Consider the following 13,012-nt stretch of genomic DNA (forward strand, 5'->3'; position numbering starts at 1 on the left):
CCGATAAAGTTATGTATTACACTGAAAAAAAATGTTAATGAATGTTTGTAATTAAGGTAAAAGATTAAGTAAAGCAGGTCCTGATGGTAATTTTTACTGTGTTTTCATTACAGGAGGGACATTAGAAGATTTACTGCAGAGCAGAATGTTATTAAACCCTGTAATTGTACAAGAATACCTTCTACAAATGCTAGATGCTGTTATTTATCTACATGATAAATGTGGAATTATCTATCTGTATTGGACTAGTAAGTTATATGTAGGTCGCAGTGACTGTTATTGTAAAAGAATACCTTCTACAAATTCTAAATGCTGTTATTTATCTTCATGATAAATGTGGAATTATCTATTTATATTGGACTAGTAAGTTATATGTAGGTCGCAGTGACTGTAATTGTACAAGAATACCTTCTACAAATACTAGATGCTGTTATTTAACTTCATGAGAGGCAGAAGACACCATAGGGACATTCAAACTTATCAGTAAAAATACACACTGACAGAAGACATACAAGAGGCTCTAAAGAGCCTGTGTCGCTCACCTTGGTCTATGTGAATATTAAACAAAGGACGCAGATGGATTCATGACAAAATTGTGTTTTGGTGATGGTGTTGTGTTTGTAAATCTTAATTTACTGAACATTCTAGCTGCTTACAATTATCTCAATCTATAAATAACTTGGCCAAGTAGTTTCAGAGGAGAAGATTTTTCTAAAAGATTTCTAAGATTTACGAAAAAATGGTTAAAACTTGACTTTAAAGGGCAATAGCTCCTAACGGGGTCAACTGACAATTTCGGTCATGTTGACGTATTTGTAAATCTTACTTTGCCAACATTTATTGTTTTTAGCTCACCTGGCCTAAAAGGCCAAGTGAGCTTTTCCCCATCACTTTGCGTCCGATGTCCTGCCTCTGTCGTCGTCCTGCGTCGTAAACTTTTACAAAAATCTTCTCTGAAACTACAGGGCCAAATTGAACCAAACTAAGCCACAATCATCATTATGGTATCCAGTTTTAAAAATGTGTCCCATGACCCAGCCAACCAACCAAGATGGCCACCATGGCTAAAAATAGAACATAAGGGTAAAATGCAGTTTTTGGCTTAAAACTCAAAAACCAAAACATTTAGAGCAAATCTGACAAAGTGTAAAATTGTTTATCAGGTCAAGATTTATCTGTCCTAAAATTTTCAGATGAATCGGACAACCTGTTGTTGGGTTGCTGTCCCTGAATTGGTAATTTTAAGGAAATTTTGCTTTTCAAGCTGTTGTTAATACATGATGACTTTTGTATTTCGGAAACCTTTGTTTTTTCAGCTTCCAATATGTTATTCCTAGACCCCATCAGAAAGCATATCCTGATATCAAACTTGTCTCTCTCTGTACCCAGTAATACAGACTTTGATGTTGGATATATCAAGCAGTCTTTGCCCCCATGTCTGACACCCCCAGAGGTTAGTCTGTAACATTATTGTTTTGTTTCATCAGCTTAAAACATTGAAGAAATAGCATGTTTATTAAAGTGTATTTTCGTGAGATAAAAAATAAATAATTAAATTACATGTTTAATTAGTTCAAACATATTTATAGTGGATTGGGAAACAAGTAATTGCAACTTTATTAAACCCTTTTGTGGGTGCAATTGCTGCCATGTAGTGGCATTAGCCTGCTCTTTTCGAAATCTACAAAGGTGTCTTTTATGCGCAAGTGATATGGCTCACTCATCATTTCCTCAAGACCATACTCACAAATTGTGTCAAGGGAGAGCCGAAAATTCAGTCCCTGATTTTTTTTTATAGATAATGAATGGAGATGACAGCTTAAAGTTAACTGGAGCCACAGACTGTTGGGGATTAGGTTGTATGACATTAGAAATGTTAATAGGAAAACAGATGTGGTATAACGAAAGACATTACCAGAAAACTAAACTTATAGAAAAGGTATGTAACCATAGAAACATCAGGGTACAAAATTGTTGGGGCTTAGATGTACAAAAAAAAATGTATGACATTAGGAATGTTGATAGAAAAACAGTTGTGGTATAATGGGAACTTAGTGGATAGAATAGGTATGTTACCATAGAGATTGTTGGGTAAGCAGGGGGTTAGAAAAAATGATGAGGGGATATATTTAGTTTAAAGGAAAGAGTCAAAAGATAGTAAAATGTCTGAGAGTCATTAGCCCTCTATTCTCATTGAAGCGTTGGAGTGTGGCTGTTAGAGGTCAGGTATTCCTATGGTGCTACCATCAGAAGTTAAAGTCCTAGATGCCATCAGAAATGCTCTAATCTATTCATACATTGTATGTAATACTGCTGTGAATATGTAAGAGAGACACAGACAAATCACATGTTTAAAGGATGACTGGATGCTGTGAATATGTCAGAGAGACACATACAAACAAAACGACTGGAAAATAAAAATCACCCATCTTGAAATATGATAAACGTACTACATAAACAGATTTGAATAACTTTCACTAGAAGAAGAAACTGTAACTAAAGTTTGGATTCAGTTGATATCTGCTAATGACATAAAATATCAGACAGAAGTGAATCATAGCAGCTGAAAAACATTCAGAAAATAAGGAATTTGTAAACAGTAAAATGAAAAATAAATAATCTTGTAATCTTGAAAATTCATCAAACTTTTATACATTATACATGTACAATATTCCAATATCACAATACTACATTTATTGTGATACAAGGTTAAAATGTCTACTTTAGAGGTGTGTTTTAATCAGGTACTAATACCGTATTTATATTTATCGGCTCATTAATCTCATCATTGTAACTTTAACATTTGCAGATAAAAACTAAAGATATTAGTCCACAACAGTACATTCATAAACACATAATGCCAGGAATTTTCCATTCTGTATTAACTAGATGTTTTGAGGTAAGCCTTTATCTATAGTTGTATTTTCCATTCCGTATTAACTAGATGTTTTGAGGTAAGTCTTTATCTATAGTTGTATTTTCCATTCTGTATTAACTAGATGTTTTGAGGTAAGCCTTTATCTATAGTTGTATTTTCCATTCTATATTAACTAGATGTTTTGAGGTAAGCCTTTATCTATAGTTGTATTTTCCATTCTGTATTAACCAGATGTTTTGAGGTAAGCCTTTATCTATAGTTGTATTTTCCATTCTGTATTAACCAGATGTTTTGAGGTAAGCCTTTATCTATAGTTGTATTTTCCATTCTGTATTAACTAGATGTTTTGAGGTAAGCCTTTATCTATAGTTGTATTTTCCATTCTGTATTAACTAGATGTTTTGAGGTAAGCCTTTATCTATAGTTGTATTTTCCATTCTGTATTAACTAGATGTTTTGAGGTAAGCCTTTATCTATAGTTGTATTTTCCATTCTGTATTAACTAGATGTTTTGAGGTAAGCCTTTATCTATAGTTGTATTTTCCATTCTGTATTAACCAGATGTTTTAAGGTAAGCCTTTATCTATAGTTGTATTTTCCATTCTGTATTAACTAGATGTTTTGAGGTAAGCCTTTATCTATAGTTGTATTTTCCATTCTGTATTAACTAGATGTTTTGAGGTAAGCCTTTATCTATAGTTGTATTTTCCATTCTGTATTAACTAGATGTTTTGAGGTAAGCCTTTATCTATAGTTGTATTTTCCATTCTGTATTAACTAGATGTTTTGAGGTAAGCCTTTATCTATAGTTGTATTTTCAATTCTGTATTAACCAGATGTTTTGAGGTAAGCCTTTATCTATAGTTGTATTTTCCATTCTGTATTAACTAGATGTTTTGAGGTAAGCTTTTATCTATAGTTGTATTTTCCATTCTGTATTAACTAGATGTTTTGAGGTAAGCCTTTATCTATAGTTGTATTTTCCATTCTGTATTAACCAGATGTTTTGAGGTAAGCCTTTATCTATAGTTGTATTTTCCATTCTGTATTAACCAGATGTTTTGAGGTAAGCCTTTATCTATAGTTGTATTTTCCATTCTGTATTAACTAGATGTTTTGAGGTAAGCCTTTATCTATAGTTGTATTTTCCATTCTGTATTAACTAGATGTTTTGAGGTAAGCCTTTATCTATAGTTGTATTTTCCATTCTGTATTAACTAGATGTTTTGAGGTAAGCCTTTATCTATAGTTGTATTTTCCATTCTGTATTAACTAGATGTTTTGAGGTAAGCCTTTATCTATAGTTGTATTTTCCATTCTGTATTAACCAGATGTTTTAAGGTAAGCCTTTATCTATAGTTGTATTTTCCATTCTGTATTAACTAGATGTTTTGAGGTAAGCCTTTATCTATAGTTGTATTTTCCATTCTATATTAACTAGATGTTTTGAGGTAAGCCTTTATCTATAGTTGTATTTTCCATTCTGTATTAACCAGATGTTTTGAGGTAAGCCTTTATCTATAGTTGTATTTTCCATTCTGTATTAACCAGATGTTTTGAGGTAAGCCTTTATCTATAGTTGTATTTTCCATTCTGTATTAACCAGATGTTTTGATGTAAGCCTTTATCTATAGTTGTATTTTCCATTCTGTATTAACTAGATGTTTTGAGGTAAGCCTTTATCTATAGTTGTATTTTCCATTCTGTATTAACTAGATGTTTTGAGGTAAGCCTTTATCTATAGTTGTATTTTCCATTCTGTATTAACCAGATGTTTTAAGGTAAGCCTTTATCTATAGTTGTATTTTCCATTCTGTATTAACTAGATGTTTTGAGGTAAGCCTTTATCTATAGTTGTATTTTCCATTCTGTATTAACTAGATGTTTTGAGGTAAGCCTTTATCTATAGTTGTATTTTCCATTCTGTATTAACTAGATGTTTTGAGGTAAGCCTTTATCTATAGTTGTATTTTCCATTCTGTATTAACTAGATGTTTTGAGGTAAGCCTTTATCTATAGTTGTATTTTCCATTCTGTATTAACTAGATGTTTTGAGGTAAGCCTTTATCTATAGTTGTATTTTCCATTCTGTATTAACTAGATGTTTTGAGGTAAGCCTTTATCTATAGTTGTATTTTCCATTCTGTATTAACTAGATGTTTTGAGGTAAGCCTTTATCTATAGTTGTATTTTCCATTCTGTATTAACTAGATGTTTTGAGGTAAGCCTTTATCTATAGTTGTATTTTCCATTCTGTATTAACTAGATGTTTTGAGGTAAGCCTTTATCTATAGTTGTATTTTCCATTCTGTATTAACCAGATGTTTTGAGGTAAGCCTTTATCTATAGTTGTATTTTCCATTCTGTATTAACTAGATGTTTTGAGGTAAGCCTTTATCTATAGTTGTATTTTCCATTCTGTATTAACCAGATGTTTTGAGGTAAGCCTTTATCTATAGTTGTATTTTCCATTCTGTATTAACCAGATGTTTTGAGGTAAGCCTTTATCTATAGTTGTATTTTCCATTCTGTATTAACTAGATGTTTTGAGGTAAGCCTTTATCTATAGTTGTTAGATTGGTTATATTTAGTTTTGATTTATGATGTTTTAAGACAATCACAGCATACAAGGTGATGAGTTACTTATTCATGTTTATAGTTATTTTGAAACTATCTGTTAAATCTGAGCTTTCAAGTGATATGCTCTCAGTAGGTTATAGTATCTTGTTACCTATTAAAGCTATTGCACCATAACAGAAGACTGTGTACTTACATTTTGTTTTGGTCAATACAAATTTCATTATCTACTGAAGGTAGAATATAGTAATTGAAGTTTTAGAGTCTAATTATACTAGCATTAAGTAAAACAGGAACTTATGCCTCGTTCACACGGACATTTAATTTGTAAGATACAATGGAGTATGATATTTTTTGTATATTAACTTTGTAGTTTGATGTAAGGAACAGGATTGGTTGTGAAGAATTACAGAATCAACTGAGGAACTGGAAATACAACTAAAGAAATGAAAGACAGATGGAATTAACAACTAAAGTGTAACTTCCAAAAAAAAAGACCTGGAAATATGTGAACATGTAGCAAAATGTCCCCCGTGTGAACAGTTATTAGTGCCATTAATTTGACCGATGCCATTTCTCAAGTTACTGATTAGAAGTTTATAATATGCAAACTGACCACCAAATGACATGTCTTTTCTTGATAGTTGAAATAATATGCAGCACATGCTATCATCCCAGATATCATTTAAAATGAAATCTGTACTTCATTACAGTAATATATTTTTGACTGATATTTGAATGTTTTAAGTATTCACATAAAACATTAATGTAATTTTGGTAAATAGAACACTTTGTTATCATTAATTGTAATTTTGGTATACAGAACGATTTGTTATCATTAATTCTAATTTTGTTATATAGAACGATTTGGTATCATTAATTGTAATTTTGTTATATAGAACGATTTGGTATCATTAATTGTAATTTTGTTATATAGAACGATTTGGTATCATTAATTGTAATTTTGTTATATAGAACAATTTGTAGCATTTATTGAAAAGTTGTCTCATGATTTTTTGTAGAAATCCTTTTTGAACTGTTGTCAGGGTAACAGTTGATAATGTATTGGACTGTTTGTTTATTATTTTGTAATGATTTAATTCTGTACATCAGGGTCGAGATTGGGGTCTTCATTGTTTGTTACTTAGACCATTTTTCTCATTTGTTTTGTATTTTAGCACCCCATTATTCTCAGACCCTCTGATCAGTGTTATTTATATGTAGCTTTTTTATATGCTCAGTATAAATTAAACCAGGCATTGTTTGTTTCAATATGGCAGCAATTTGACAATACAACACAATAAGAAAAACATCTCAAGGTCAAAATTACAAAATATAAAGTTCAAAATCATTGGAAACTAGGTAAGCTGTGGGTGAATTTAACACTAACACAAAAATAAAACTTTTAGCATTATGTGTGTTCAGTATTTCTTAAAAATCACAACAATAAATCTGTCATTTGTGTTGATTGACCAGCAATCAAAATAATAAATGCTGCCCAAATTTCTGAATTAACAGATATATAACACATATCATAAAACAAAATGGAATTAGACAAGAAAATGAAATCTAATAATCCTCATTTTTGTCGAGCCTGCAAATATTTTGCAAAAGCGAGACAGTGATCCTACATCCAGTTGGTGGCAGCAGCCTCGTCCACAAATATTCACTCTTATCTTTTTAAACTTTCCTGGATTTGTACCAAACTTGGACAGAAGCTTGTTTATGATCAAGAGCTAGTATGTAGAAAGAAATTTATAAATATTTATTTTCTGTTTTCTGTATTTTACTTATAAATGAGCTAAGGTACCATTGCATGCAGGTTTTTTTTTAAACAAAGACAGTCTGCAGTTGAAGTTTTTAAAACATTTAAAAGTTTCATTAACCATCTTGGATTTTTTCCAAAACTAGATAGAAGCTTCTTACAATCAAAAGTTAGTATCTAGAGGAAATTTTTAATAATCTTTTTCCGATTTTTGTTGGTTCTGTGTAACCCTAAATTTTTTTAGAATGAAATTATGATTTTAAAGTGATATATAGTGTTTGAGTAAGTTGTAATTATAAGAAGATATTCTTATGGTATTTCTTTTTTTTTTTATAAAAATACATGTGAAGAGATTATATGTTTCTCTAGATCTCATTTTATTATTTATAGGGCTTTTATGTTTAAATTATTTAGCTTCTGTGTTTTAATGTCATATGAATGTATTTGTACATTATAATTGTATAGCTTGGTGTTTTTCTCAAAAGCTGTCTATGTTATGCAACTTGTTCATATTTTCATTTAATCTGCTTTGTAACATCCTACCGCTGTAAGCCTCTCTTTGAAATTTAATTACTTTTCACCTTTTGTTTATTTTTTTTAGAAATAACAGTGAAAGTTTCTATTCTGTATTTATTTTCAAAGATATATTGATACAATCTTATAACCTATTTTAATTTATCAAAACATCTGCAGAATACTGCTATTTTTCAGTTTCGGATCCCTTGAAATTTGCTAGTGTTTACAAACATTGTATATATTGCTTGCTTTCTATGTGCCTTTTACCTCTGTTATATGCAATTTTCACCAAACATTTTTCTCACACATATTTCTGGTTTTTAGCACTAAGAGGTTTAAAAACCTTAATATGGCATTTTTTCTTTTTTGTAAAGAAATATGTAATTTTAGCTGTAATAATTGCCATTATTTGACATTTACTGGTTTTTTTTAAATTTAAAAAAAAATCTTCTGTGAAACCATTGGTCCAATTGATATGATGTAATCTTTGTCATTATTTTTATGTAAAACCTTTTTTATTGCCATTGTACATGTTTATCGGAATGGTTGATCGACTTATTATCTAATTTAAGAAAGGGATGATTTTTTGAGCACACAGTTTATTTGTATTTATCAGTTTTCATGAAAAGACTTTCATCATTTATATCTTTCACAAATGATATCTGATATGTTCCTTACGTCGTATGTACAATCCCCTTTCCTTTCATGAATTTGACCTACCGAATTTGACTATTTACCGGATTTGTAATCACATAAGCAACACGACGGGTGCCGCATGTGGAGCAGGATCTGCTTACCCTTCCGGAGCACCTGAGATCACCCCTAGTTTTTGGTGGGGTTCGTGTTGTTTATTCTTTAGTGTTCTATGTTGTGTCATGTGTATTATTGTTTTTCTGTTTGTCTTTTTCATTTTTAGCCATGGCGTTGTCAGTTTGTTTTAGATTTACGAGTTTGACTGTCCCTTTGGCATCTTTCCTCCCTCTTTTATAGGAATCCAATGGTTGTATTTGGAGTGCGATAAATTGTTAACAGATGGCAAATCATTTTGTGAAAAATGTTAGTTTTGAATGGTTTAACTGGATAAATAAATTTAAATGAATCTGGTTAGGCTGGGTACAGGTTTGTTTGAATAGATTTTCATCTGACGGAGGAATTAAGTTTTTAGAACTTTACACATAACAAATCACCAGGCCTTATTTTTATCAAAGTTTACAGAATAGTTAGTTAAAAGTAATTTTATTTTTATGTTTACAATTTTTCCATAAAATATACATGGTATCAAGGGAAGTCACTTTGAAATGGGGTAACCATCTGTTAAAAATTACTTATACTCTTCCACTGTATCAATTAAAAACATATAGATAGATTTGAAGCGCCTTCCATTTGTGGCTATTATGTATGAAGCAGCCCTTAAATACCATGTGAGTGATAAAAATACTTATATTTTTAGGGTATTTATTGTAAATATATTTGGCGAATGAGTAAATTTTTGATAAAGACTCATGCTAATGCTCTTCAAGTTGTTCCTGATTTTTCCTTTTAACATGGATGTTATTTATATTGTGATTTCTATATTGGTGGTAATAATTCTGTTAGTTATATTGGAGGTTACTATTCCGTTATTGTTATTGCTATTTAGATCTATATGGTTCCATATTCTTTGTTATTTTGTAAAGATTTTATTATGCATACCAGTGCTTTGTCTGCTCAAGATACTTTTTTTACTAAATGTTTATAATATTATGTGAGTGCCATATTGTCAGTCTTGCAAAAGTTGTTTTCTTCATTTAAGCCTTTATATGAGTTATTTTAAGTTTCAAATATATTTTTAATGTATTGTAGGAGTGCTTTTAAACAGTTTTAAAGAATATAGCTTTCAAATTTTGTAGAAATATTTCCCCCACCCCTACCCCTCAATATTTGTTTTTGAATTTATAACTGAAGCCTTTCATGATTAGTTTTGTTCTATAGACATGAGGAGATGTGGTATAATTGCCAATTGGACAACTATCCACGAGGAATTGTTAAATTGTTTGTGGATAAATTACAATTTAGTGAATCAGAGTAATAGGTGCTGCAGCAGATGAGATAATTTGTGTATTGCACTTCTTAGTGAAAAATTTAGTATTTAAGTAGGTACCTAACACTACAGAGAGATAACTCTGTAAAGTCAGCTAAACGTTTTAATAACATTGTATTGTATTATTATTTCCAGGAAAGTGTGGTTCAAGGTTTTTGAAATTTTTATATTTTTGTCAAAGGGTCAAAGTAAATATTTTGTCCAAATTTTATGAAAATTAAACAGGCCAAATTAATTTTAGTCGAGGTGATTGGTACCACCTTAAACATTTATATGATAGTATACATAAGTTTTAAATCATCATTTTCATTACACAATATTTTCTTCTCTTCATTCAGGTGAAGACAATTGGCATAATTATTTTCTTTCTTCTTATACACAATTTGCTCCTCTCCATTCATAGATAGACAGTGTACAAAAGTTTTGTTGTTGTCAAAAGTGGTTTTTTTTATTGCCTTTGCACAAAATATGCACCTCTTCACTTATACACAGACAGTGTATTATGTGCTTTCATTGTCACTACATAACATATGCTCCATTTCACAAATATGCAGTGTACACAAATGCTTTCATTGTCAATACATAACATATGCTCCATTTCACAAATATGCAGTGTACACAAATGCTTTCATTGTCAATACAACATATATGCTCACTGAAACATGTACACAGTAAATAAAAGAGCTTTCATTGTCATTACAAATACATGCTCCCCTACACATGTACATAGTCCCAAAAAAGTGCATTTATTGTCATTACAAAATACATGCTCCCTTGCTCCACAGGTATGCCGTTTACATGAGTGCTTTCATTGTCATTTGGGCTATGCCAGTAAGAAAGATGTGGGAGGATAGTAAGGAAATAACTATACTTAAGGAATGACTGTAATACCTTTTCTGTCTATGGAGATCAAAATATCGTTATTTAATAGGCAGAAAAAATGTTAGTCATTATTTATAATTTAATTCTAAAAAACATGAATAACCACAGTCACAGTACAAAAGTATGTCTATGAGCTGATAGACAGCACATTGTCAGCCAATCAGAAGATGTGTACCATTATCCAAAAATAATTTCCTGTCCTACCATCCCACATCTGTTTTATCGGAATAGCCCTAACATATTACATGTGCTGATTATTATGGTTGTTATGTTCAACATGTTGTTTCTTTCATATTCTGTTAATTTACATAAAGAAGTTTTTGATGATTTCATTTCAAAATCTCAGTTTTTTTCTTAAAAATTATTGAAAAAAATCAGAAAAAGTTAGAGATGTAAAAGTGTTTAATACTTTTCAGAATTTTCCTTTAGCTAACCTTAAAATTTTGTATTAGGTTTACATTTTATCACTTAAATCATGATATCAGAAAGTTGCCTTGAAATGAAAATAATTCAGAATCTATTAGATATTATGTATGGTCTTTTTACTTTCGAATCATGAAATTATTAAGAATTTTCTTGAATCCTAAGTTATTTTATCATATTTCCAATGTTTTTGTTATGTTTTATCATTTGTACACTGCCATTCCATTATATGCTAGGTTCAATAAAACAATCTAACAGAAATGTGTTGTCATAGTTACCAATAACATGCTTTTTTGGAGGTTTTTTGAAGCATGTGGTGTATGAAGCCCACAGGAAGGTTACACTTCAATATAGTCGTTGATGGGTTTCTGTCTCATTGGTATATATAAATCCAATATTTTTTTGATAAGTCACCTACCAACGAAGTCAAAGAGGACTTTAGCTTTGCACTCTGTCTGTATGTCCATCAGGTCAGTCAGGCAAATCTGTTTTCCACACTATTTTTCTTTGTGCTTGAAGATACGGTTTTGATATTTACTGTTATGATTTATCTGGACAAGTTACAGATCAACTCTGAATTTTGTTCTGGTCTGATATTTTTGTGCAGAGTTATGGTCCTTGGACTTGGCAAATTCACTCCAATATTCAGTTTTCTGCACATTTTCTTGTCATGCTTGAAGATGTTACCAAGTAATTCAATAATTAGAATATTGTTTTATCATGACAATTTACAAATCAAATATAATTTTGTTCCAGTCTGATGATTTTGTGAAGACTTATGGTGCTTTGATTTCGAAAAAATTTATGCAAATAATCAGGTTTCCACTCTTTTTTCGACATAGCTTGAAGGTTTTGATTTGATAATTGGTACATTATTTAATCATGACAGTCACATTTGGTTAAGATTTAAGTTACATGTTGATGTCCATTTCACAGATATTCAATAGATAAACTATATGTGGTGTAAGGTGTTCATGCTATCCGACAGGCTTTTTAAGGTACTTGGATCAATGATGAGTTTCTGTTGTTGGGTTGTTTTCTCAGATTCTGTAGGCATTGTGTCAACTATAGATGGTCTATAGTTTATCGCATTAAAGCTGTACATGACTGTGTGGAAGTGTTCATATAACTAATCATTGATATTTGATACAAAAAGTTGGTAGTTATATCTTTGTCTGACACTTTAATGTTAGAACATGTGGAAATGTTTGTGTAAAACATTTCACCCGAAATACTTTGCTAATGAATATACCCAAACAAAGAAAATCCATAAATGATGACATAATCATTATAATCATGAGTAAAGTGACAACACTAAGCTGAAGTCAATGTTTTTACTTAACTGTATCAGTTTTTAACATTTAATAAAATTAACGGTACCAATTTTCTTGCACCAGATGCGCATTTCGACAATACATGTCTCTTCAGTGATGCTTCTGGCCAAAATATTTGAAATCCAAAACTTATATAAAAGATGAAGAGCAATAATCCAAAAGGTCCACAAAGTATAGCCAAATCCATTAAGGGAATCAGAGCTTTGCATGAGGGAGATATATTCCTTAATTTATAATAGTTTTAACTGTCAAGAGTGGATATATCTAGTGTTGTACAAGATTTGGCGGTGAAGTCTGTTTCTCTAATAAATTTTAATCTTTAAACTAAAAACTACAATTCTGTACAACCCAATAGAAAATTACGAAAGCCGAGAAGGATCATTCAAAATTCAAAATTCAAAATTCAAAATTCATAATTCATAATTCAAAACTCAAAATTCTCACGTTAAAAATTCCGATTTCGATTCCCGCCGTTTCTTTGTCACGTGATCTCTTGCGCCTCAACTTACCTCTGTGAAGAATGGCTGCTGGTTTAGATGTTATATAGTTTATTATAA

General features: G+C 30.7%; 1 protein-coding gene across 1 annotated transcript in view; it reads left to right on the forward strand.

Moving 5' to 3' along the window:
* Window positions 1-5,902, forward strand: part of LOC139493086 (uncharacterized) — a 36,188-nt gene extending 30,286 nt beyond the window's left edge. The window contains exons 8-12 of the mRNA XM_071281242.1: window positions 114-248; window positions 1,317-1,453; window positions 1,799-1,939; window positions 2,810-2,899; window positions 5,829-5,902. Of these exons, the coding sequence (XP_071137343.1) occupies window positions 114-248; window positions 1,317-1,453; window positions 1,799-1,939; window positions 2,810-2,899; window positions 5,829-5,897 (572 nt within the window). The 3' untranslated portion in view covers window positions 5,898-5,902. The remainder of the gene's footprint in view (window positions 1-113; window positions 249-1,316; window positions 1,454-1,798; window positions 1,940-2,809; window positions 2,900-5,828) is intronic.
* The last annotated feature ends 7,110 nt before the right edge of the window (window positions 5,903-13,012 follow it).

This window comes from Mytilus edulis, chromosome 10 (genome assembly GCF_963676685.1).
Source record: "Mytilus edulis chromosome 10, xbMytEdul2.2, whole genome shotgun sequence".
NCBI lineage: Eukaryota > Metazoa > Mollusca > Bivalvia > Mytilida > Mytilidae > Mytilus > Mytilus edulis.